At 43.9% G+C, this 27,985-nt stretch overlaps 1 protein-coding gene across 14 annotated transcripts in view; it reads right to left on the reverse strand.

Moving 5' to 3' along the window:
- SOX5 (SRY-box transcription factor 5) overlaps nucleotides 1-27,985 on the reverse strand; it is a 590,818-nt gene that overhangs the window by 114,563 nt on the left and 448,270 nt on the right. For all 14 annotated transcript variants that reach the window (XM_054281898.1, XM_054281897.1, XM_054281899.1 and 11 more), the window contains 2 exons: nucleotides 17,344-17,516; nucleotides 14,679-14,747 (listed from right to left, as the gene is read on the reverse strand). In XM_054281898.1, coding sequence (XP_054137873.1) covers nucleotides 14,679-14,747; nucleotides 17,344-17,516 — 242 coding nt within the window. The remainder of the gene's footprint in view (nucleotides 1-14,678; nucleotides 14,748-17,343; nucleotides 17,517-27,985) is intronic.

Below are 27,985 nucleotides of genomic sequence, written 5' to 3' on the forward strand. Positions count from 1 at the left end.
AAAATCAAGTAAAACTTCATGGGTTTTGAGTCAATCAGCAATGAAACATCAAAAGCAGACAACATACTTCACAAGCAAGAAGCCTTTTAGGAAATAGTATTATATAGCATTATTAAAGTCCCATCTTCCCCTGTTAACTACTGCATGCTAAAGCAAATGTCAGCCTGGGGGGGCTCAATGTTTCTAAATTAAACACCCTTCAAACACGCTTTCTGACAGTTATGTTCAGATTTTCCACAGATGCTGCCACTGCCAGTGCCACGGAGTGAAGCACTAAAATAGATCCAAAGCTAGTGTCACATCCAGGCTGTGCTGACACCCCTGCCACTGTAACTGCAGGAGGAGAAGCACTCTTTGTGCAGAGGGCAGCTGATGGCGCTGTGGGTGACATTCTGGAAGCCTGAACCACTGATCAAAGCCACAGAAAGTCACCAGCAGAAGGTTCTGCCCCAGACTGAAAGCAAGAGTCCATCCCTGCTCATTCCCTGGATATGCGCTGCCTTTAGAACCCTGAAATGGTGACAGTAATTCCACTCCTGCAGCTTCCCAGGGCAGCCTGTACAGATGCAACACTCTCTGGAGGTTTTGCTTACCCTGTAAATCATCATGCCTATATGCTTAATTGTTTGGCACAGCTCCCAGGACATCCATTACATCTCCTGTGACTAACACAGTTTTGTATCTGCTCACCCCTGGGGCTTCCAACCAATAAATGTCTGGGCACGGAGAGAAGGGCATGGAAATAATGCATTACAGGTCAGCAATATCCTGTCAGGACACCTGAACAATGTGAGCCAAGGAACCAGCCAAAACCACAGTACAAGGCTCTTGCCCCTCTTTGGATTTCCCTTCTCTGCCTTTCCTATCACCTAGAGAGACACTAGGATTGTACTGGAGTGTGGGAGGCCTACTCTGAACAAAAAGCTGAAAGAATATTAAATGCACACTAGAGAAGGTGGCATCAGGTTGTGATTTATGTGGGCATTCTGCCTGCTACACCCCCAGCTCCTGCCACAACCCTAGACCTCCCCAAACATCCCCACAACTGAGGCACAAACAGATGGACAGCAGTGGCTCCTGCTCAGCTCCAGGTGAGGTTGTGAGCAAGAAATGAGCAGGGCAGGCAGAAAAGTGCCTGTGGTAGCTGTAACCCACAGAGCATGGCCAGCTTCAGGGGATGCACAGAAAGGGCTTGGCCTCTACCCATGGCTCCTCTGGGGATGATGGCATTTGTGGGGGCAGCGACAAGGACACTGGGAGGAAAGCAAGCTCTTTCTGCAGGGATATTTTGTTCTTTTTAAACCTTTCCTGGGGCTGCACCCAGGCTCTGAGGGGAGCGCAGCACTGGGAAGGTAAAAAGGAATCAGCTCTTTGGCCAACAGGAGAAAAGGCAAACCCACCCAGAGCAAAAGAGCCAGAGAAGCAGGGAGGACAGAGAAATTGTGCAAGGACACATTGCACGTGCAATTCATGTAAAGGCACTGGCATTTTTATCACAAAGAAGAGTTTCATCAAAGTCTCAAGAGATCCGCCATAAAGGAAGCCCTTGCCGTGCTGCCTGGGCTGCCTGAAAGAAACACCTGTTATGCACAACAAAACAAGACAAAACAAACAATAGGTATAGAGGGGAGGCCATGCTCCAAACAGTGGGAATTGCAGAAGCACAGTTTGCTCTAAATGCAGGAGCAGAATCCTATCAAATGAACAGCTGGGGAAAGCACAATTCCCTATATTTGCTGGGAAGTTGCACAGATTAAATGATGGCAACAAATACAATATAGGTATGTGAGCTCTGCTTCCTAGGCACCAGAAAGGACAGGAACCTCCTAAGATATCTCTGATGGAAGAATAAACTTGCCTGAGCCCAGCTCCAGGAAAAAAGATAGCCAGATTTCAGAGGAACACAATGGACAACTTTCCTCCCACAGGATCTCTGCAAGAGTTTCTGCTAAGAGGATACTGAGCTCAACCAACCTTCTCAAAAGGTGCAGAAAGCAAACTTGAGATTTACACAAATCCACCCAAGTACACAAAGCAGATGCGAGCAATTCCCAAAATGGATGTTCTGTTTAAAATAAGAAGTGCAAATATTCTTAACAAAGGATACAGAATTTTGTGTCAGTATATTGATTAGATTTCAAGTTTCTTTATTCTGATTGTACCAAAAAAGACAGGAATTCTGAACTGTGCACTAAGAAATTACGCAAGGGAAGTAGAGTTAAAAAACATCCTGAAACTCATCACACAGAAAGCTAAAATTCTTGAAAAATATAATTTCAAGTCTGCCTTTCATTTCAAATAAAGAATAAATGCAAGAAATAGAGAATACTTCTAATTCTGGTCACTAGAATAGATCAGATCTCCAAAATTTTGCTGACCAGTACAATGACAAAGAAATTCCTGGATCTATCATGTATCTGGTGAGCAGAAACAGGTTCTATGGAAAAACAGAAACAACATTTATGGGGTGTCTACAGCCATGGAGACATTCAGAGAATCACAGAAGGGGAAAAGAAGAAGTCTGAAAGTTTCGTTTCTGGATTTTTTTTTTTATTTTGAAGTAATTAGAGTCCATTTCTGCTTATACTGCATTTTGTTTTATATGCATCAGTCTGTTTGCATCCCTGGGAAATTCTGTGGTCATCAATGACCACAGAATTTCTAAATGCTCAAATTCAGGGCTGTCTCTATTTGCCATGATCTCAGATCAGAACAGCCAGCATGGCTGGAGAGTTCATAAAGCCCTGAAAAACTCACAGCTACCATCAGCTGCAATTCAGTAACCATTCACAACCTTGCAAAAACATCCCTCCTTGCTCCTAAATTCCTTCAGAGCCACTGAAAATCAATGCTCAGGAAAGTGAAGCAGTCCTGTTTGTAACTGATATCTAAAATGGGGCATTTCCAATGCAGGCACTAAAAGGTGTCTGAGGCAGCTCACACCTGTGTGCAAGGTGAGAATGGAACCAAAAGCTGCCTCACAGATGCTGACTGACTCCTGCACCACAAATCTGACCTCCAGGCTTAAAGGAATTGGAAATTACGCTCAATTTAGATGTGTGTGATTCTTAGGGATATTACTAACTTAAAACTTATTACATACAGCACATGAAAAAGCCCCTCTTGCTTATTCACAGCACCTCAGAAATGCTTAAATGGCAGACAAGATTCTACACACAGTTTGCAAGATAAGAAAATAAATTCTCACCACACAGAGCTTTAAGGGGACAAATGCTGCAATACCTTCCATCAAACACTCTACCATCAGCCTCTTAGGAGAAAATAATTGATTAGTGGCACAAACTGATTCAGCTCCAAACTCACTGAGGGAGAATGGGAGGAACAAATGGAGGGTACTGAAAAAAAGGGTCAAACTCCATTTTCAACATCACCAGTCCAAATTCAACCAAGGCACTCCATCCCTCATCTGCCTTTCTGAAGAGGACAGCAATATGAAAAAAAAGTCTTCTCTATTTTGATGGAGACAATTGGGAAAAAAAAAACAAACTCAAAACTGGAGGAAGGAAGGAAATGTGACACCGAAAAAGACGGGTTTCAGAGGACAGGCTCTTGTCCACCACAGGCAGGGAATTGTCTGTCTGTCTGTCTTCCCAGGAGAAGCCAGCATTTCTCCTGTCAGTGCAGTGCCAGCTGGCACCTCTCCCATGCTGACACTCCAAACTGACCTGGAGATATTCTGGGATATACTGGTGTACCAGCATTCTGAGCTCTTACAGCCATCAAACCACACAGAAAACCAGCTAGAATAATGCCACACTGCCAGAAAAGTCAAGGAATCAAGCATCAGGGAATGCCAGAATTAAGGCTGTCAACATAATTTTCATTTTCCCACTAGTGATTTTGGTTTACAACAATATTATTGTGTAATTCTGAAATACAATTTTTTTATTCAACATGTATGACCGAGACACATGAGAATAAAATAAAGATATCTATTTCACTTCATTCTGGCACTTGTAACTTCCTAATGCCTTACTTTGTTACCTAAATAATGTATTTCTTTGCACACAATGCTCACAGCACACAAGAGTATAGGAATATTTCAATCATTTCTGTCAAATCCATTTTAAACTGCTATTTTGTTGAAACTATCCAAGTTCCAACTTCAGAATAATTTGCTGAACAGTATCACTCTCATCTTTTAAATAAGCCAATTTTGATAAAAACCATTATAACACACACATTGTAAAGTATTTTTTTGTACAATCGTACGAAATATTTATGAGCTCCAAGCACTGTGAATTCAATTTGTCTCATTTCATTATTATTACTTTCCATCTAAGTCTTCATTTTATTTTTTATAAGTTTATTATGCTTATCTTGGAACTTAAATTCTTTTATTCACTTCTAAATACAAGAAACTCTGACATTTACCTCTAAATCTCTCCAAAGTGTATTTTAAATCCATCTGAATAAAAATCTGAAATGGCTCCTTTAAATTATTTAACCATTACAAATTTTATTCAACTTTCACATGAAAAGTGAACTTAATGGAGACTCCACACAAGATGCAAAATAAAGACAGCTGACATGAGATCCACGAGCCTGCAGGTAATCTTTGTTCAACTGAGACTTTCACAAGACAACTGCACCTTTCCCTCTCTTCCTCCAGAATTTTAAGCAGGGGGTCACTCACATCACCCCTCCAATAACAAACCCCTCAAGGAACCATGAAATATTTCATTTACTCTTCTTAAAGAGCTGCCTGCCACTGTAATTTGCACATTGCAATTCAGCAGCAGGAAAGTGACTGAAAGTGGACAACTAAATGAAAACTGCCCCCCTTGGCCTCCTGCCATGTACCCTTGCATCCTAAGCCATGCAGGGAAGGCACCGTCAGCCTTTGGACACCCAGGAAAATCCAGGGTGGTGAAGACAATGGCATGGATTCAGTAGGGTGGAAGCAGCTTTTCTGTCTGAATTGTTTGAACCATTTTATCCCAGGGGAGAATTTAAGGGGCTCAGTTTTGAATGAGCCACCAAAACAGAGCTGAGACCACTCAACATGGCAATTGTGAACCAGAAAAGCAAGTCGCTGGCAACAGGAACTAAATGATCCTCAGATCTCTTCCTCTTGACACAGGTGTGGGTGCTGGTCGCAACCTTGGAATGCCAAACATAATTCCTATCCCAAATACGGCCATTTTGGCTGGAAAAGCAACATTTCAGATGGAATCAGCTGGGTAGAATGAGATGCCCAGTGCTTAGAATCACAACAAAAGATAATGATCCTTACACAGCAACACCCCCAGTGCCGTTAGAGTAAGAGTTGAGGACCTGGCAGCAGGTTTTTTGCTTGGGCAGTGCTAATGGATGGTTTTTTGTTTGAGCGGTGCTAATGGATGCAGACCAACACTCTGTTCTGTCCAAATTCCAGTGTGGGACACGACACACTACTTGCCTATGTCTCCCTGTCCTCCCACTGGAGATTCCCATCCCACCTCCTGCGCTTGCACATCCAACAGGTGAAACATCATCACACCCAAACCCTGCACTGGTCACAGCACTGCTATTACAGCCAGGACAAGGAAATGCACCTCACACTCCTGCAGGCCAGAATCTCCTTCTATGCACATCACTAAACAGTAACAATAACAAACATTTACCAAAAAAATTACATCCTCTGTTCATGCTGTGCGCCACTACAAAACACAGAAAACTCCTACAGAAACCTTAAGAACCATTTTCTGAGTAAGAGCCGTGCAATCCCAAGCATATTCCATAATATTGAAGAGGAAATAAATGAGATCTGAATTTAACTTAGAGTGTCATTCTCTTTGGGATCCTTCAGGATGTCCTGTGCCACATAAACTAAATATTACTAGGCCAAACCCCCCTCAATTTGGAGAAATCACCAGAATAAGATGCAGTTGTGAATTTTCAAAATTTGTTTTGTTCTGGGGGGGTGAGACCCTACAAGAAATGCTCTCCAACCATGCAGCCATCTGAGCCATTGTGCACTGGTGACCCTCATAAGGATGCTCTTGTTTCCAGAGCCAGTGTGATGCCACACAGCGATCTGTCTGTTAAATTGAATTCTTGCCTCTAGATGGATAGATAGATATAAAGTTTATTTTGAAATGTCTCCTAGTGCTTCTGAGCCTGACTGATGTGAGATGTTATTTTGAACATGCCAAAGCATCTGAACGGCTCCAGTCCTTTCTTTTCAGCGTGCATTCCTTGATAAGTGGCAAAGCTTCCCACTTATCAGTCACTCAAAGTGACTGTGGCTGTCAGCTGTGTACAAAGCGCAATCAGCTTGCAAGAAGAGACACCAGCATTTTTCTTCTCAGTTTGAAGCAAACACGTTTTGACTGCTAGTCATTCAATTTTAAAGCATCTTCAATTAGGGGCGGATGAAGATATAAAGAAAACACATCCTAAACACCTCTGCCAGCCAGCAGTAAAAAATTTATTGTTATCTCCTGCTTCACCTCGCTGCAGAGGCAGCAGTGGCAGCCTTTTTTTGGCTGTACAGCAGAAGTGCTCAGGATTACACAGACAAGAGCACGGCCATGGAGAGCTTGTGCTTCTCCAGGCACTTCCAGGTGGCACCTTGTGCCCCTGCTGTGCCCACACCTGCACAGGTAGAGCTCACACGGCACCCACGCCACCCACTCTGAGCACAAACACTCACAGAACGCTCTGCAGGCAGCAAAATGCCAAACAAACCCATCAATAAGGCCGTGAAACACAGACAAGGAGGGCTGGCAGAGGAGAAGCTGCTGCAGGAAGGGGTGGGCAGCTGCCTAAGGAAGGTTACTCAGCACCAGGGAGCTGAAAGTGAAAGAAAATGGTCAGAGTTGATGATGAGAGATGCAGAAATTGGAGAGGGGATCTGAAAACAAACAAACAAAAAAGGCAGTGCCCTGAGATGCCTGCTGAGCAGAGAGAGACCAAGATGAGGCCCTGGAGCACAGTGCTGCCTGCTGTGAGGACTGCATCTGACCACTGGCCTTTTCCTCACAGATTATTTTGGGTGTTTCAGTGCTCTGGATTTTAACAAAAAAAAAGTTTCTGGCCTCTCCTTGTGATTGTGTGAGAGAACTGGAAAACGGGAACACTGAAAGCTCAGTAACAGAAAGTAAATTAAGAAAAGATGCTAAAATGGCAAGAAAAGAAGTCATGAAGTTCAAAACAGTGTTAGAATTTGAGAACATTTGGACCAGTAACACTGGAGAAAACAAGTGCTATTGCCATCAAGTAGCTCAGCATAGGCAAAAAAAAAGCTGGTTTACCTCAATCAAACATGCCCTTGCATTTCCAACAAATTCAAGCTCACAGAACACTCTGAGTTTGAAGGGACCCACCACAAGGGTTCAATTCTTCAGGAAATGGCCTTTATGGGGATCAAACCCCAACTGAGCTCATGCAAGTTTTAAGCAGATACTCCTGGTTTGCAGTGGCACAACACCAGTACATAAATGTGGATGGTAAAAGTGCACAGAAAAGGCCTGAGATCAAACTACCTGCAGGAACTTGCTAAGGGTTACCTGTGGAGTTAAAACTGGCTGCAAACTGATCCTCTGCAATGAAATAAGTGCACATAAGGACCCCAACAACCTTTTACATAACTTTCCTGCTAAGGGAAGGAAATGAAGGCCCACAGGTTGCTCAAAGTCCAGTCTAGCACAAATGTTATTAGCTGAAGCTGGGAGGACAGAAAGCAATTAGCTCATTCTGACTAATTTTTCTCTTTTTTCTCCCTTTCTTTTCCCTAATCCCCCCCAGCCCCAAGGGTTTGTTCGTTTGTTTGGGGGTTTTTGGGGTTGCTGTTCTCTGGGTTTGTTTGTTTGTTTGGGGTGTTTTGGGGTTGCTGTTCTCTTTGGGTTTGTTTGTTTTTGGTTCTGTGCATGCCTGTGTGTGGCTTTGGATACCTTCTTTCCCAGGGGATTCCTGCTGCCCAAGGGACAGGAGGTAACTGACAGGAGATCAGCTGCAGGGCCCTGTGCGTGAGGAGCCATTGCTGTGGCTCTGTGCCGGCAGCCCAGGGCTCTGGAAGGGCTTGCAGAGCCATGGGAAAGGCCCTGCCTGTGAGCGGCAGGAGAACAGCTGCTCCTGACACATGATGGATGTGCACACAGCGTCCCCACATCCACCAGCACGCTCGGCCTGGCTGTGCGCTCACAGCCCGCCACATCCACACTGCAAAAAATAAATAATAGCAAACGCAAAAACAAACCGCTGCACTGGACAGAGCTGCTCTAAAAATACTCTGGAGAGTGAGGAGGAAGAGACTTTCTCACAGTTTCCTACCAATAAACTCCTACTAACATGAACAAGAGCTTTTACTCCATGTTCAGCGGGGGCTGGATCAGGCACTACTGCAGCAGTTTTATTGTCTTACCAAGGAAACCTTCTGTCCTCACCTCTCTCTGACATGCAAAGACGACTCTGGTTGTGGAAAAACTAATCCTGCTCTGCCTTGCAAAGCGATTGTAGCAGCACAAAGCACTGCTCTGCTGCCACCGACTTCTCAAAACAGCAGAATTCCAGGGAAAACGGGAATCCAGGAGCAACAGGCACTACTGGATCTGTAACCAGGTCCTTGTGTAGCAGCTGCTCATTTTTGTGTCTCCAGTGAAGGACTCATCACCTACAACATCCAGCCCTTTAAAACCCCTGGAGAACTCTGGCTGGGAACCAGGAGAAATGCCCCAAGGCCTTGGGGCTGCCCTGAGGAGACACTGACAGGGCAAAGATTATGTGTAAAGATCTCTGCCCTCCTTATTAAAAACCCAAAGTTCTCCAAGTATTTAGCTCACAGAAAATGAAAGGCTTAGCCATGTTGGAAATATAATTTAAGACTGCAGACTTGTTGGGGCAGGGAAAAAAAAATCTTCAGGTTCCTTTTGGTACAGTCAATTAACCTGTGTCTTCTCTCAACAAGAGAGAGAAAGTGGTACCTTCTACAAAAAGCCAAAAAGAACACAAACGGGCCTAGATATAATGCAGCAAGCTCTGGGTAATTCTCACCTGAGAATACAGAGCAAACAGCAAATCTATCTAAACAACAAAAATGATTGCCATAACTGGTGGGTAAATGGTGGTACTGAAGCACTCTGGAAGCAGGTCTCTACCACTGTTTTGGAAGACTGGAATCAGCCCAGAACCTCTTGCTGTTTGGAAAGTTCTGACAATAACAACTGTGTCATTTCAAAACTTCGCATGTTAAGCTTAAGAAATATTTTGCTGAACTTCTGTGTAACTCAGAAACCAAATCCCTCTTTCCTCCCCAAAAACACAGCTACATTTTGAAAAACAGATCTGGCTGAGAAATGCCATCCTGCAGGGAATTCTAAGTTCAAGACTTTTATTACATTCCAAATTGGAACTTCTCAAACCTCAGAAGGCAGTGAGAATTTGGGAATATTTTGGTTTGAGAACTCGGCATCTCTTCATCCACCCACAGCTGGCAAAGCCACATGCCCCTGGCAGGGCTGACACTGAAAGGGTTAATTCCATTCTGCTGTGCCTGTGAGACTTCCAGCACAGGGGCAAGGCCTGCAAAAGCTGCTTTCAGCAAGGAGAGCTGGGAGCTGAGAAGAAGACATGTGGCCCAAGAATGCAGTGACAGACAAAAGGAATGGGAATTGGGAACGTGGAGTGGGGTTTATCATAATGGGGCAAAAACTGTTCTGTGCACAGAGAGATTGTAATGAGGAACCCCTTGCAGAATCCCCTGTGTGCACCTTCAGCCCTGAATAAAATTATTCCCTCTGAAACACAACTTTAGTGTTGGAGAGATGAATTGCCACATTTCAGGCATTTGGTACCTGGTGGAGCAGGTCAGAGACACTGGTTGCAGCTTTGCATCAGAATTTAGCTGGGATCCCCTCGTTGTCAGGGGTCCAAACCTTCTCACAAAAAAGGGTCCCATTAAAACATCTGCTCTAGCTCTGAGGGAAAATGAAAACCCTCTCGTAAAACACAGATTGCTGTCTGGCAGGAACTGCCCTCAATTTCAAAAAGCACTTGGTTCTTGGGCTGAGTATGTCACTCAGAAAAGAACACAAATTAGTAACCAATTACTGACAGTATCAAACCAAAAAAGTCAAACAAAACTGTGGCCTTAACGTTAGAAACATTGTAAAGCAGCATTTCTGCTGCCTGCTGCTTTGAGATCTTAGTTTTACATTATTGGCAACCTGAAGTGTTCCAAGATCTTGAGCTGGGCTCTCCAAAAAAAATTTTGACTATAAATCAGAACAGATTAGAAAACAGCATTTGGCCTCTGTTTTGTTTGCCTTCTAATTTTGGAACTTGTAGTGCTCATGGGTTTCAGATTTTGCCTGGAAATCTGAGAGTTGGAAGTTTACATTTGGGAGAAATGAAAGCTGGCATTTTTGTCATCACATGACTCCAAGAGCTGGGGCTTGAGGGAAAAACATAAAACATTGTCAGGTTTTCCACAAAATTGTGAGATTAGCAGTATCAGTTTTATCACAATTTAGGCTGCAAGGTTGACCTATTTTATCAACAGTGCCCTACTGAATATGAATCGCTTTATGAATTTTAACAACCATATTTCATTTTAAATGCGGTTCAATTAAAGTGACACTTGTCAGTGAGCTCCAAAGCAAAGCCTTCCATCAGCATCCTGGGCCAGGCTTTGTCTCCGGGATCAAGGAGCCCTGAGCTCAGGGACACCCTGGAAGGAGGGGTGACACCTTTGCGGTGCATTTGGAGCCCAGCTCAGCCCCATGAGCACATGCCAAGCCTCTGCCCCTCTGTGCCCAGCTGAGATGGGAGCTGCAGAGCCCCAGAATGCCCAGGCTCCAGGGGAAGGGCACCAGGGAGAGACTGGGGTCCCACACAAGAGGAGTGGGTACCCAGGAGAGCTCCCTTGAGGACAAAACTGAGCTGAAGCCAAGAACTTGTTGAGTTATACCAGTATCTGAACCCAGGAAATTCCTCTGGCTGCCCTGGAGGGCTTAAGTCCCTGCCCAGGACCCCTGTGCCTTGGAAAAAACAATTACCAACCTCATATGAAGAATTACAAGCCACGAAAGTTTAAGTAGAATGATAGTTAATTTGCCACAGGGCGAAAAATAGATTTTGGGGTTTTTAGAATGAGGCTTCAGGGGGCAAGATGGAGGGATCTGGGCACATCCAGCCTTTCTCCTTTTTCTTCTTGGCCTCCATCTTCTGGCACTTTTAGATTGGTTTAGAGTAGAAGCTCACTGTCTAACATAGGGGATAGGTATTGGGAAGTTATGGTAAATATTGTACATGTAGTTTTTAGCATAAAAAGATAACACCACCCTGAGGCACGCAGAGTGCCTCTGTCTGTGCTGCTGAGTGGACTATGGCTGGACAGGAGAGAGAATTTTATAGATAAGAAACAATAAACAACCTTGAGAAAGAGAAATGAAAAGTTCTGACTCCTTCTTGGATCACTACGCTGGGAAAAGAGACTTTCCAACTTAACTCTAAGCAGCTAGAGCCCTGAGATAGCAGGTGTCAGCCTGCCCTACAATTTCTACCTCAAATACAGCCTGAAGCTTTGAGGTGCTGATGCACAAGGGCTGTAAATACCCAGATCCCAGCTCCATCTATGGAGGAACAGCAGGACCAGGGGTGCAGGGAGAACAGCACCAACACTCAGAGGCAGAAACCTCACAGGGAAAACCTCACACACACATTGGGCAGAGCAGAGAGTGTGCATGGGGGGCTGCATCCCAAAGTGCCATAAAAACAGGGGAGGGTTACTTAATTATTCAGAGACACTCAAACCTCTCCACAAATTAGCTCTAGAACATCCTGAAAAGTAGAAAAAAATTATAAATGTTTGCCAAAACACAAAATCTCGTCTAGATCCTGTTTTAGCATTTTGAGGTCATACAGATTCTCAAATTTAATCTAATCTGCAACTTTCCTGCAGCTTACTCCACTCTCTGTACAAAGTCCTTGTTTTCTGTTTCAGTGACACCACCTTCCAATGAACTCAGCAGAGATGGGCTTGGAAAAGACGCGCCACTTTCAGACTCACATGCCAGGCACGTTTTTCTGAGCCCAGGGAACTAAAGCATCTTTCTGCAGCATCCCAGAAGAGCTGGTTTAACTGAGCTGCAGCTCCACGGAGCATCTGCAGCCCTGTGAGGAGAAAAGGGACTCTCAGTCTCTCCCTGGTTATGGATTGTGTGATGGGCTAAGGAGAAAGGGAACTGTTTCCAAGTTAGCACACTGAGAGAAAGCACTCATAAATCATGGGGTCAGCCAGGTTATGCTTTTTTCTAACCTTAGGGTATTATGCTTTCAATACAATATTTCAGTGGCTTTCTTCTGTGTAATAATTTATATGGAATTATGGCAACTCTTACAAGCTCAGAAAAAATTGGCTCAAGTAAAACGATTCCTTTGTCATAAATAAGTTGAGTTCATAGCTACAGCACAATCACTCAGCTGCACCTAAGTCAAACAGTTATCCACTCTTTGTAGGAATATTTCCCTGTCAATAAATCTCGTGCTATTTCAAAACTTCAGGCCAGTGTGACAGAAGCCTGTTAGATTAATTAGGGCAAGGTCAGGAAAGCTGAACTCACAGCTACATTCCTGTCAGAGCTTTCTTCCACCTCCCATAACCCATAGGCTGACTGTAAACTCTCTGACCATTTTATACATGGGCATCTTAGGGGGACTTCATTGCCTTAATGTAGATACAAAGGGTGATTTCTTTAAGAACTGTTTCTTCTCTGTCAGTCACTAACTGAGGAGAAGTATTTTGCTTTGTGTTCTCTGTCAATAAGCATTATTTTTAACTTTTAGATGTTTTTCCCTTCAGAGTTATGCGCTCCAGCCAGGGTTCATGAGACTTGAGGATCATGCATGGAACTGCCCAGCCTGCCTGTGCAGCATCACCCAAATTTCCCTGCACACAGACCAGCTCTGTGGCAGAGAGGGAGCAGCACTGTCCCCTGCCTGCTCCACTGCTGACCATCCAAGAGCAGGGTGCCACAAACCCGATGGGGTCTGTGTGAAGGGGACCCTGGAGGTGAAACCCTGACCCCAGCAGGGTCAATATTTCATCTGCAATCCCCTGGGACAGAGCCCCAAATCATTCCTGAGGATTGCAGCTTCCCTCAGATGGGACTTGGCTGACTTTCATTTACTACTGACTTAGGTCAAACTTGGACCAGGGATCAAAAGATGAAAGGCTCTATATCTCATTATCAATAACCAGGGTTTTCTTCACTACCCTAAAAACAACATACTTCATTCTTATCTACAGGGCATTAAAACTTAAAAGGGTTGGGGTCAAATTACATTACTTCAATTTATTTTTATTCACTGCTTATAAAACAACTTCCTCTCTCGCTGCCATAGCTAAATGCTAAAAATACAAATATTTTCCTTGCTATTGTACAGGTTTTGCTATTGTTTTTCTTTTAAAGCCTTATTAAAAATGCAGCAATAAAGACAAATCCCTCTCACACACAAATTAGGAAGCAGAAAAGAGTACAGAGGTCCAGGCCAAATCAAGCCTTACCAATCTCAAAATCATTTTCAGCAAAGCACATCTTGTATAGAAGTTGCCTTATAACAGAGGGATGGACCTTCTGAGGAGTTTTTCATAAATGCCAAGTCCAGATATGAACAGAATGTCCTCTGGAATAATACAGCCAAGTTTTCTTCAGTATGAAGCCATAAAACTCCTCTGATGTGGCTGGAATTAGGTTTTTAGGTTTTCTTAAATGGGTTACAATTGTGATTGATAATTTTAGGCAACTCCCTCTGAAATGCTGATGAAAAGCTTTGGAAGGAGAATCCTGCTGCTACTGAACAAACAGAATAGAGTCTAAGCAGCTTGCAATGCTCTGTACAAAACTGCAGGATTGAACAACCAGAGATTCCACCCTGGTCCCAGGTATCTGTAAAGTCAAACCTCTCCTTTGTTATTCCATGGATTATGTTTATTAACCACTTCTGTTATTCCCCAGCAAACTGATTTACATCGTTCCCAAAACAGGGGCATGCTCATGGCAGAAAAGTAATCAAATACAGTCAATGGCATGAAAAGAAACTTCTGAATACAGTATGGCAGAAAGAGGCTAAATAAAGTTTACTGGGTATGCTGGTTTAACAACTTCTTCTACTCCTGGGAACAAATCTGCAGGTACCTGGAACTTACACAGCTGCTCTCCTGAATCTAACCAACCCTTTGGCCAGCTTCTCACTCACACACTATTTCTCCATAAATAAACATTTCCAGTCTCCCAACACCTCAGGCAGAGGTAAGACAGTACACTTGATTATCGGCCACTGAAGATTATCAATAACCTCAGCAAAGCCTCAAAACCAGAGCTGTAGGACACTGGTTCCCAACAAACTCTTTCTGGCAATGCTTTTGTCACTCCTGAGGAAAGAGGATTTGTCCTGCAAATGCCTGAATTATTTTATATTATATCCTGCTTGCATGACCAGCTCCTCTAACAGCTTCTTCCTGACCCCACAAGAACCATGCAAATCATATAAGGCTTTCCAGAAATTGACCTTTTTTTTGCTAAATGACAGGTAGAATCCTCTCATGTTTCCATAAACAAGATGCCAGCCAACTGCAGAGATTCTTACAGAAACGGGGGCAACAATGGCTGAGGGAAGGAGTGGGGAAGGGAAGGGAAGAACAACAGGGGTGTGGGAGGAGATGCGTCTCTGACCTGGATCTGCTGCTGAAGAAGGTTAATTTTGTGCTGCTGCTGCAGAAGCTGCTGCTGCTGTCTTGCAATCTGTGAAGAAATTGCACAGAAGAAACATGAGATATGGGGATCACCATTCCCAGGGTCCATCCTCAGGAAGCTCTGACCCTGCTTAGTTCTTCAAACCTCTCCTCTGAGCTAAGGAACCTCCGAGGGCAGAGGTTCCTTAACCTCTGGGGGCACAGGATTGTTCAGGGGCACAGGAAACAAGGGGCACAGGATTGTTCAGGAACAATTCATTGCTAACACCAGTGAGAAAGGGACTCTCATGGAAAATGCTCTGCTGCACATAAGACAAGGACCTATGCAAAAATCTTACTGAAATGGCGCTGCCAGAATCCCCCAGGAGAGAGAACACCAGCAGAGAAACAAAAAAATGGTGGAAAAGGGTAGAAAAAGCAAAAAAGTAGGATGGCCAGAAATACTCTTCTGTTTGGCACCACCTGCTCCATTTTTATTTTTTAATGGCAATGTGACACCATGGAGGAAGGTTCTCAGTGTACTTTTATTAATGCAGAAACAGGCACAAAGGGACTGGAACTGAGCTTGGAAAAATCCCTGGCTCTGCAGTGTGTGTATCAGCTGCAAGGAGCTGAGGGGGCAGGCAAGGCCACAAGGCTCAACACGAGCCTGGCTTAGGGAGGTGCATGGATCCTTCTGAGCCTCCTCTCAAAGCCAAGCGCAGTTCTCCAGAAGGAATTCCACCCTCCCTCTCCCTAAGTGACTGCAAATGCTGCTGTGGACACTTTTTACACCCATGAAGGGAAACAGCAGACATTAACAGAATGGAGTTAAGAGCTCTAAAGGCTGGAGGGAGACAAACCATTCTTGAACTTTAAAAGCAAGAATGGAGCTTTTCTTTAAGAAAGAAAAATAATTTTTATCACTACATTTTTTTTCAGAGTTTGGATATTTTCATTTCTGCATAATAAAGAAGTACACACAGTTTCTTCAATTAAAATAAATCCTAGTTGTCCTAATTTCTCATTGCCTTTTTCTATTGTTTAATTTTCTTTTTCACTTTCAAATCACTGTGGCACTGGTGACTTTAGGAGGCAGGGAGAATAGTTCATACAGGACGTCTCCTGGTGACAGAATCTTGCCAATTCCACCTTCACTCATTCCTCTACCTTTGCTGTCCTAACAACAGCAGGATACAAATTCTGCAGCTCAAGGTAAGTCACTTCTGTTCTCCCCATGTGGGAGTTCAGGCCAAAATAAGACAAGGTTTTTAAATAATTAAATTAATAATTTTAAATAATTAAAACCAGGGAAAAGCAAGGCTTAAATGGCTGAAGGTAGCAGCAGTGCCTTGGAAATCTTAAGACTTGCTTAAGTACAATACCAACACTGAATATGACAACTATGACAGATTTCAAAAAACTTTGTGAGTTTAAAACTCACAGAGCTGCAATTGTGTGATAAAATTTTAAACTAGATGTTTAAATATTCTGTGCTCATGTTCAATTACAAAAGCAGACATTAATTTCTGTTAAAATCTGCCCAGTGAAATCTGTGAGAAAAGTTAAGTTTTTGCCTCAAATGTTGCGTGTCCATGTGTGCCCATTGGAAGCGATCACATGTGAAAACCATGTTTGCATTGCCAGCGAAGGGCATATTTGCAAGAACTGAAAATCAAGCCTCTCAAGTGCAGAAGAAAAAAAGCCACACTTGTTCACTGACTTTGTATTATTTTCTGCTTTTTTCCACAGTTGGCAAAACCCAACCTCTTCACGTCTCACATTACAATCCAAGTGCTGCATTTTGTTCTTTCTGTACCTGTTCAGTATTGCTGAATTAAAGCAGCTTTGGGGGATTATTCAGGAGGGCTGGATGCGCCTCTTTATTTACAGACAGTTTAAAAGAATTGAAGATAACGGAGAATTGCAGAATATTCTGAGTTGCAAGGGACTCACAGGGACCACCCAACCCAACTCCTGAATGAAGAGACTGAGCCCACAGCCTTGGTGTCGCAGACATCTTTTATGGAAAATCCTTTCCTTAGGATTTTTTTCCTCCTAAGAAGCTGAGAGGCCTCAGGAACAAAATGCAAACATTGATTATCTGCTGCTGTGGAATGCAACAGGTGCATCTGGGATTGGTCTCATGTGGTTGTTTCTCATTAATGGCCAATCACAGTCAGAGAGCTGAGCCACAAACCTTTGTTATCATTCTTTGCCATTATATTCTTAGCCAGCCTTCTGAGGAGAACCTTTTCCTCTATTCTTATAGTATAGTTCTAATGTAATATATATCTTAAAATAAAAAATCAGCCTTCTGAAACATGGAGTCAGATCCTCGTCTCTTCCCTCATCCTCAGACCCCTGTGAACACCGTCACACCTTGGCATTGCTGACAGCAGGCTCCGAACAGCTCCAAGATGGATCTATTGCAAATTAAATTGGCAAGCATTAACACCCCTCTATAACCTGTAATATCACCTACATTCATGATTAGGGTTAAACTGTATCGCATTTTCCTGACATGTTTTGGTTCAAACTTTTCCACCGTGGAGAACAAACGGAAAAGCTTCTGGGTGCGCTTTCAGGGTCTGGAGGCCGAAGCCAAGCTGCTGGGCAGCCTTGCAGGGGTGGCTGGAGCTGCAGGCAGGGCAGTGCCCACTCACCTGCTCCTGCTGCTGCTTGGCCAGCTCCATCTGCTGCCGCTGCTTCTCGATCTGAGACGCCGCCAGCTTCTTCTGCTCGTCGTGGGCTGCCAGCAGCTGCTCCCTCAGGCTGGTCAGCTGGTTGATCATGCCCATGAGCTGCCTCTCCTTCTCAGCCAGGCTCTCTGGAGTCCCTGCGCATCGCACGGTGGGGAGAAAGAGGAGAGAGAACGTTTAGAGCCACGCAGCGCTTCATTTTCTCTTCATTCTGCAGCTCTACTGCAAGCAGAGTTTGAGGAGAGGCAAAGAGCAGCGGCAGATTGCAATGTGCTGCTCACAAAGACCTGCTCCTCTACATGGAAGATAAATCTGTACACAGGCTTTCATCTGGGGTCCCCCTTCAATGCTCCTTTGCCCTTTCATCTGTTTTGCACTGCCTTTCTGTCAGATTAACACAGGGAAATAATACTGCCTATTTTGAAGAAGTTTTAAGTTTTAAACACTTGGGATCAAAACCCCAACCCTTCCAGGTTTGTAAGACAACAATATTTATGGGAGAAACTTAGGGAAAAGATGCAGTAGTGTCAAAGCATTGATGCAGGATAAGCATTAACATCCCTCTGTAACCTGTTATATCATCCACATCCCTGATTAGCATTAAATTGTGTAGTATTTAAACTGTCAGTAACTCCTATTGCTGTTGCTGCCACACCAAGGTGCAATTTTAAAGGAAAAAATCTTTTATAAACATATCCAAAATGTGAGTTAAACACAACTCATCACCACTCTCATTTGTACTGTTGTTAGATGTTTTTTACAGTGGAGTTCAGCACCCAGAGGAACTCACTACCTCACTTTCACAACCATGCTGAAGAAATTATTTTTCTGCCCAGAAGGACAGTGGTTATAGGGGAGCATTCTTCTGCCAATGTCACCAGTGCTCTCCAAGTAAAAAAAAAAAACAAAAAAAAAACAAAAAAAAACCCAAAAAAAAAAACCACAAAAAAAAAAAAAAAGGGAAAAAGAAAAAAACTGGCGACTCCAACAAGCACGTTCCTAGCCAACTATCAGCCAGACATGGAAAGAGCTGCTGGTAATAGCTCATTTAGCCTACCCCCCTGCCAGTGCAGGAATGCTCCCTGCAATATTTCATACAGCCTGCATTGAAATGTCTGTGATGGGGAATCCTCTGCTCTTGCTCTGAAAGCCCTTGAGGTGCCACTGGAAGGGCTCTGTGCTTGATGCCTTAATTTCCTTCTTTCTTTTTGTTACTTTTACATAATTTCAATGATGTGATCCTGAGCAATGTCCCATTTGTTATATTATCCAAGTACAAGCACTTAAATCCATTTGTAGACAGCCACATGCAAGTGGAAAACCACACAGAATCACCAGAAAAAACAGAAGAAATGCAACTGAATTGTTTTTCATTAGGGTTCTAGAAATTTCTGTGAAAATATTCTCACCACACAACAAAGAGCTACAGCAGAATATTCTCAGATAAAGCCTCCAGAAAAACTGTTGTGCAAGCTGGAAACTTGAGAAACACACTGCAACAGAAAGCATAGGCCTTTAAACCTGTTCTGCTAAAAGCTGTGAGAGGGAATGGAAGCCAGTGCTAAAACACTCCCAGGGCTGAAGAAAACACTTCTAACTATGAGCTTTGCTTCCAGCACTGGAGAGAGAGAGCTGCTACAAGTCATGCATCTGCCACCTGGCCATGGAATTAATCAGAGGTTTCCATCGCCACTCTTGCATCCTTCGTTTGTTGTTCCCCAGGAGAAAGATATTTTATTCCTAATTTTCACTGAGGATGGATGCAGGCATGAGAGAGTGGGGAAGAAGTTCCTACAGACAGAAGGGACTCACAGGATTGTCTCAGCCCCTGAGTGAGGGCAAGCAGAAAGAAATCACTGTCAAACACACCAACACACAGCACTGCTGCTTCATCCCTGGATTTGCAGCTCCTACAGCAGCTTTCAGCTGGGAATCAAAAAGCCCTTTGTAAAGTTAAATTAATCCCCATCTTTAAGTTAATCTGAAAGGTAGAAAAATGTTTCCACATGTGTGGAGTGACAGGCAGAGAGCTCACAGTTCCCAGGAGAGGCAGGAAAGCTGTGCTGCTCTCCAGGCTGGGGCTGGGCTGCCTGGGAGGGAGCGGGGACAGGGACATGCCACCAGCCTGCCACCAAAACCCTTCAGCAGCTCCATCTGAGTGCCAGGAGCAAGGTGCAGCCTGCAGCTCTTGGTGCTGAGCACAGCAGGGACAGGGATGTGCTGGAGGAGGTGCTGGGGAGGCCACAGGCACACCAGAGGGCTGGAGCACCACTTTGTATTCTCAGAGAATATCTATTCTATTTCTGTTTCTATTCTATTCTCTACTCTATATCTATTCTCTATTCTCGATCTATTCTATATTCTCAGAAAGGCTCAGAGAGTTTGGGCTGCTCAGCCTGGAGAACAGAAAGCTCCAGAGACACTTTCCAATATCTAAAAAGGGCTTATAAAGATGGGGACAAACCTATTAGCAGGGCCTGCTGGGACAGGACAGGAGGCAGTGGTTTAAACTAAAAGAAAGTCAATTTAGGTTAGAAATAAGGAAGCAATTGTTTACAGTGAAGGTGGTAAAACACTGAAATAAGTTGCTCAGAGAGTGGTGGATGCCCCATCCTTGGAAAGGTTCAATTTTCAGGGCTTTTGAGCAGCCTGGTGCAGTGGGATTGGACCTGCTGACCTTCCAACCCAAAGCATGACTGAACTCAGAGCCAGCAGTGACTGCCAGTGCAGACACCAGCACCACACGGCAGCCAGGCACACATTCACTCACTCTCTTCTTTATTGTTCCATTCTTAAAGACAATCTGAAACGCCCACAAGGGGTGTTTTATATCCTACTTAGCAAGTACAATGCATAATTCCTGGGGTTTATACAGCTGGAGTGAAAGTAGTCTGACAAAAGGCAGACTTCTTGCATTATATTTCTGGAGTTATTTCAGTTTGCTAATAAACCAAAAGGGAAAATTTATCAGCATCAGCTTTATAAAAAAAATCTTCTCTTGGAGGATACTTCCTGGAAAACATGGCTTAGTAGGTACTTTTTTTTCTCAGGACTAAGCCATCCTTCCAGTAACTGGAATAGTACTTAATGATAATTTCAGTTCTTTGAGGTAATAATTCCTTGCAAAGTAAGTACTTGGATAGCCATACTCTCAAGTGACCTGCACAAAACCAGAGGCAAAACCAAAAGATCAGCTGTGTGGCTCTAATGAGAGATGGGGAGCTCTGTGCAATTTCCCCTTGTCTTGCTCACACATCATGGAAACTCCACTGATGATGAATCACAGTTTTGACATCTCTTGCAGGTAACTGCTGGCTTGTAAATGTGTGAAAATGAAAAAAAAAAAGGGAAGTACTTGAATCAGACAGTCTTGATAATAATGTTTAATGTTTGCATTTAGTTTAAGTTTGGTATTTTTTATGTTAGCCTTATTACCTAGCACACCTTTCCTATGATTACTTTTCTTCAAATGGTCAACAAAAGTGCCACTTCACATTGCCATGGCCAATCATGTATTCCTTTGCATATCACACAAAGGCCAAAGCATGGAGGGAGTTATTTATTTATTGGTGAGGTGAGGCCAACAGTGGAGTCACTACATGAGTACAGTCAGTGCCAGGAATTTTTCCTGGTGTATCAAAAACCACAAGAGAGTTGTGGTTGAGCTCCACTTGGTTCTGTGCCCTTTTCTCGGTGCTGTAGGCTGGGGGCAGACAAGGATGGGGGACTTTGGTCCTACCCTCACTATTCTCTCTGTGTTAACCTGCACGAGATCCAAACCTGCATCATGGTGTGAAGTGTCTTGGCAGCCAAGGGATTCCCACTTAAAGAGTTCTGCAGCTCACAGGGCAAAACACGTCAGTATTTTAAGCAACTAACCCAACAAGAAGTAAAGACAGCTGCTCAAATGATGCTACCCAGGAATGAATGAACCACCCCCAGGGCTGCTGACCCTGCTGGAACTTGGGAGGGTGCAGGCCCCTGTCCCCAGCAGCCACAATCAGCTGACAGAAACCCCAAGTGTCCATCACTGCAGGGCGCACCTTGGCAGCAAGCTGGACCACTCCACAGAAATTCTGAGTGAGAGCCTCAAACAGTGCCTCGAGAATTGCTCTGAGTTACCCTGAGAGCCAGCACAAACAGATACTGCCCATTTCATGTCCAGCAAAGCCTTTCACCACCTGCCCTTGCGGGGGTTGCTGTGCGTGCTCTCTGTGCCCCTACTGCCCTGGCAGAACGTGGATTTTCCACAGACGGAAACAGCTCAGGCAAAGGACCACCACAGCACACACTGCAGGTGGGCAGCTGCACAAAGAACCAAGGAAAGATGCTCTCCAGACGTGCCCTGTCACCATGAACAGAAACTCAGGAAAAACCCCACGTTTGTGGATGCAGCACCCACAGCAGATGGCAATAAAAGAAGACTCAAATTAGCGGCATTCTAGGCAAACCTAAACTCCATCTCAGATCAACACCACCCATAATAGTGTTTAAGTAGTAGAAGAAATTTACTCAAATGTGAAATAAACTATTACACATTCTTAGTTCTGATTCACAGCCTCAGACTGGCAGTGACAGTAACATTTTAATAAACATTAGAATGAAGACACCAATATGACCAAATGACACACTTAAAGTGAGAAAAGGAACAGGAGAAACCTTGGCATCCCCACCCAAAACAGAACCAGAGCAAAAAAAAGGCAGAGGAACTGCTTCTGCGATCAAAACAGTAAATACTTTGTTATAATTTATTAGACAGAACAAGAATGTAAATGAGAAGTTGGGAAAGCCAATATTTTCTGTGACAGGCACTTCCAGCTTTTGCTGCAAACGCTGAGGCACAGGGAGTGTTTGCTGCCAGCCAGCCCAGGGATGTGCATGCCCCAGGGACATCCCTGTCCCCAAACTCTGTCCCGTCCCAAATGCTGAGGCACAGGGAGTGTTTGCTGCCAGCCAGCCCAGGGATGTGCATGCCCCAGGGACATCCCTGTCCCCAAACTCTGTCCCCTCCCCAGGCACTGCTGGGGATGCTCTGAGCACCCTCACCCACCCAGGCACTGAGATCCACCTGCCAAGCCAGTCTGCACTGTCACAGGGATGCCTGAACAGCTTTTGAACTGCCAGGATCTGCCTTTCAAAGGGAAATCAAAGAAAACAATGTGCCAGTACAAAGGCTGGGAGACATAATAATATTGTATTATGTTCGTATCGTTAGCTGTGGTTACAAAAGGGAAAAAAAAGCCTCCTGTATCTACAAAGTTTTCTATGGGGGAAAAACTCATTAAATGGAAATAAGAATATTTTGAAGTGCTCTGTGTTCGAATAATGCTAAGATCTATAATAATAATTAGAGCATGCAGTATAAAGCATTTTTTAATTTCAAAGCACCACCTAATTGATCTTCTTAAAGACTGTTTGCAGGTATTGAGGTGATGGCACGCATTATGTTTTTCAAGAGCAAACTGAAGCACAAAGTTTTTAGCGACTCCCTGAAAGTCATTCTGCACTTTATGTGGTGTAGGAGGTTTTATTGCTGGCCCTGATGAAGTCACCAGCAGAACTATTGCAGCAAGGCCAAGAATTTCCCCACTGACTTTTAACAGTAATACACGTTAAATAGATAATTAAGTCTGTGTTTGACCCAGTTGGAGACTAGGTAGGGTTTCAGCCAAGGGGACCCTTATGAATGGAGCAATTATTGATGTCATCCAGCTCATGGAGCAGCAGCCCTGCCTCAGCCCTGCCTGTGTGTGACTTTGATGTAACAGCCCTGAGCTGCAGCCCATGCATGAGCTAAAGGCTGAGTCACCTCCAACATTTCCTGCAATGCTCTGCCTTTTCAGCAGCCTTTTTTAGCCAGCAAAGGTTACAGTTCTGATGCAAAAATGAAGGGTTTTCAAACTGAACAATCTATTAACCCAGAAAAATTAAAATCCTACTAGTCCTAACTGTACCAAATCCAAAGAATAAATAAAATTATCAGCAGTTCATGAAATAACTGTCTTTTCTAGAGGGTTTTCTTACAGCATCTTTCCTCCACAGTATCATTCTCATCCCAGTCTCAACTACTTTTTCCTCACTCCCCGTGCTACTTTTAACCTTGACATTTTAGAAATCTAAACCCAACAACACTTTGCTTAGTAAGGAAATAAGAAAAGTAAAACAGACAAGGCTACTGAGTGTTCCTCTACTTTAAAGCAAACTAATCTGTGTCATGCTCTCCCTAAATAAAAACCTAAAATTCTATTTATGACATAAATGCAAAGAGGAGCATTCCCATTTGTGCTGCTGAAGTCACATGTGAGGCAATGGGGAGCTGATGTTTCCTCCAGGAAAAGCAGGCTGATAAACACATCTAACTGGCTGAGGTAAATTCACAATTTAACATCTTGTTTCTCCTGTTCCTGAACAGCAATGTGAAGTGTTTATGGCCAAACTGTACTTTAAATTTGGTACCTGCTGGGATGGGAGGATCTGTGCTTGGGAACTTGTGCTGATGCTTCACTGTGGACTAGACCAGAGCTTCTCAGGCCACTAAATCCTGCAGCTGTCAGGACAAAATCATCTGAAAACTGGCATTTTTCATTGAGGATTTAAGCCACCTTTGCTACACAATGACTGCCATCCTCAACTACCCACCTTGCTAAATCCAATTATTTCACCTTATTGCTGGGGCGAGTCAGCATAATGAGAGAAAACTTTGACTGCTTTTTACTTGGCAAGCCACAGGCTCCAGAAACAAGGCAAGAAAAAGTGCACAATTCACACTGATTTGTCTGTACCTACAGATTTATGTAATGAATATTTTGTTTGACAAGTAAAAAACCATACAGGACAGCGAGATATAAGGAAAGTTTTTATTTCAGCAGACAGACATTCTTAATCTTTCATGATTTCAGAGCAAGGTGAAGAATGAGTAAAACCAAATTACGGGCAATTACCCTCTTTTGCCATTAGCAGCCTCGAGAGCTCACATTCTGCGGGGAAAAGGAAGCTCAGCAGCCTGTTCTGTACCAAACCAGCCCTCTGGTGTCTCACCAGGCTGCAAAGAGGCTGTCACTGAGCGCTCCTCACTTGCTGTCAGAAATAAGTTCGGGCACAGCAGACCACGAACAAGGCTCGGTGTTCAACCAGGTTAGCAACTCACTGTCAAGGTCATAAAGGAACAGACAACTCTGTTTGTGCTGAGGCTGTTTCTCAGAGGTTACTCATTGTTTCACTGTCTAGACTACAAGTTAGAGCTAGGCTAGGAAAACAGCAATTGCTGCTGGAATTTCGTGCAGCAGCAGGAAAAAGAGTAAAATGTGTGTGTGCGTGTTTGCTTTGTTGTGACAAACCTGCAGTTGTAGCTCAGTGACATTCAGCTCCATCAGGTAATTTTAGAACCACGAAGCACAGCTTTAGGACCCTTTTGTCAACCAACTCTCTGAACAATTTTTAAATACAGTGGTTTGGCCTCCATATATTCAAACAAAGCCATTGGCATTTACTACCTCAATTAGTTCAATTTCGTTCCATTATCTCTATCAGTAATCACATCTTAAAATTAGAACCTGACTTTTTGAGACCAAATTAAATACCTTTATGCACAAAAATCCGGAACAACCTGAATTAGCTGCTTTGCCATAAAATAACATTTTTAGATGCTTTAAAAAAGATTCCTCCAGCCCTCCCTTCCCCATACACAACCCTCAGCTAACCTCCCATTCTAGGTCAAATAGGAGCAGCTCCATGCTCTTGCCACTCCACATACAATATTACTCACCAAAAAAAAAACCAATCAGAACATCCAGAGCTGACACAAGTTTGCAAACGCTTTTGAACCATTAATTTGCAAATGCAAAATTGACACATCTCCTGGGGATCTGCGCTGTATTAGTCAAAGGTTTAAACCCAGTGTATTCCCCATGAATAATCTTTCTCCCCTTCCCCCCTCCTTCTTCCTGTCCACATGTAAATGCAGAATTTCTTGTCTTTAGTTTACAGATTATGTGATCCAAAGTGTCACTCACTGGATTACTGCACATAACCTGAGCACTACCCAGAGCTTACTTGCCTTCAACTTGTGCAGCATTACTTAACTGGAATTATCCCTCACAATCCATACAGGAATCTGCACAGCTCACTTATCTCAAGATTCTGTGTGTCACCTACCAGATTATCCCTTTTAATCCATACATTGAATCTACATAACATATGTCTTTAATTCAGGGGCTCTGACGAGCTATAGTATCGCTGAATGGATTATTTCTCTTTAGCCATTATTGGCAGCCCTAAACCCCTCAGTGCCGACTCTGCTGCCCCATCCCCTGAGCACAGGGGCACGAGCAGGGTCTGCAGCAAGCACAGCTCCATCTCACATCAAACCACCTGCACTGGCACTCCTGGGACCTGGAACCAGCTCCCCATACAGAACAGACCTCTGTGCTGTGCTGAGCTGCAGAGCAGGGCTGGGAGGCAAATCCCACTTTTTATAAATCTGTGCTCACTCCAGAATAGCCACCAGAGTCACCCAGATTAAGGTGAGCGGCTGAGCATGGCTGGTAGGCTAATCTCACTTTCCATAAATCTGAGTTTACTCCAGAGTCACCCTGAGATCTGGAACCCAGCTCCTCACACAAAACAAACCTCTGTGCTGTGCTGAGCTGCAGAGCAGGGCAGGCAGGCTGATCTCACTCTCCATAAATCTGAGTTTACTCCAGCACAGCCTCCAGAGTCACCCACATTTCCATGGGCACAATGAAGAGCTGATTTCAACCCAATCCCTTTCACAGGGACTGCAGAGAACTTCACCTGAGCTGTTTACAAACTAGCCTGCACAATACAAAAGGTCTCTCAAACAACAACAAAATTACGTCAGGTTCAGACCTGCCCCCTCTTCCTTGAGGCACAATCTCTGTTGACAATGCCTTCAAGAGAAAAGCAGCTCAGGGAGATTGGAAACAGAAGTCTGTTCGACCTTTTGTTCCACGCACCTATTCAAAATTAGCTAAGTGGGGAACATAAAAAATATGCCTCGCTGTGTCTTGCCAAGTTTCAGTAGAGAGATGGACGAGATTAGCAGCAAGGCTTTGTGCACACCAAGGGAGTTTTAAGAGGAGTTCTCATTGTGGTTAAAGCTGAGCAAGGCTGGGCAACCCACGATGCACCTGAGGCCCAGCACCACTGAAAGAGAAGCTTCATTTTAGAATTAATAAGTTAATTTTTTTATATAGGAATGATCACTGATAATTAGGGAATAAATGTATTTTTGACACCTTTTCCTAGTGACACTGGAGGACAGCAGCTCCTCTCCCACTGCAGGGCACAGCTAACAAGGCAGTTACACTGACAGCAGAAAAGGGCATGATTTTCCTTTCTCTGCACTTTGAGACCTGACAATCTCTCTGCTCCACTGAATCCAATAAAATGCATTATCCAAGAATAACCTAGAGCCCTGCTTTTGAATGGGATGGATGTAAGTAAGTTTGAACAGGCTTTAACCAAGTCAATATACAGTTTTACAGCTTCACTTTAAACACTTCAATTAAACAGCACTTTTGGAGGTTTTGCTATACAGCAACTTGTTTTGAGCACAGTAAAAATTCCATAGATATCAAAACAGAATTTCGTAGGAAACCTCTAGTGTTAAAATTGTAATTCAGCCTCAGCCCCAGACTGTGTCTCTGAACAAGCACAGGTATTTGAGTTACAGTTTCTACAGACATAAAAAGTTCTAGGCTTTGCCCCATTTTAAGAGCATTCCCTGGCAGTACCTTTGGGTCCAGCTGTGGAATAAAACAACCCATTTCCCTTTCAATTAGCAACGTGATGGATATAGACCCTTCTAAGTGTGATCCTCAATCTGCAGCTGCCTCTGCAGGCACTCAGAGATGGCTCTCCTGCTTTATGGGGGTGCAGATGGAGAAAGGGGGGTTCAAACAGCAGCCAAAGGTGACAAAGCAACCAAGAGAAACAACTGAAGAAGAACATGGGAGCCTGGCCACTTGCAGCCTCTCACCAATTTCCCTGTCTTTAATAAAATATCACTCCTCTCCAGCTTAAAGGAAATCACGCTAATAGAAAATAAAGTCTTCCTCTTCATCTCCCTTTCTTTAATCTCTCCCAGATAATAAAACCCAATGGCAATAACACAGACTTGGGCATTAACAATATGTAGCCTGGTGCTGAGCCTTTTTGCACACGATGTACTAAAACTCCCCCAGACCTAATGAAAAACACAATGAAATTTTGAACAGTTAAATGGAAAAAACTGTTCAGCGTATAAGACAGTTGGGCAGCACAGCTCCTAGCGCTGTCCACGTTCCAGGGTGTATTAAACACAAGACAGTGCTTAAATGGGGGTTTCCAAATATCACTAACAGAGAAATGGGGGGCGGAAAAAGCGCAGCTGCCGGGCCAAGCCCAGGGAAAGAAGTTAATTAAAAAATCACAACTGGAAAACTCCGTAACTGCAGAACGACAAAACCATTTTGCAGCATAACATACGTGTGTTTGTACGCGTGTGTGTGGGTACAGAGCAGCTCCACTGGCACACCTTTCCTGCTGCCCCACTGAATATAGCTGCAGCACAGCTGAGCCATTGTTTGCGGGCTGCTCGGGGCTG

Source organism: Melozone crissalis, unplaced genomic scaffold (assembly GCF_028551555.1).
Source record: "Melozone crissalis strain CALT ecotype California unplaced genomic scaffold, PUWL_Pcris_2 ptg000033l_1, whole genome shotgun sequence".
Taxonomy (NCBI): domain Eukaryota; kingdom Metazoa; phylum Chordata; class Aves; order Passeriformes; family Passerellidae; genus Melozone; species Melozone crissalis.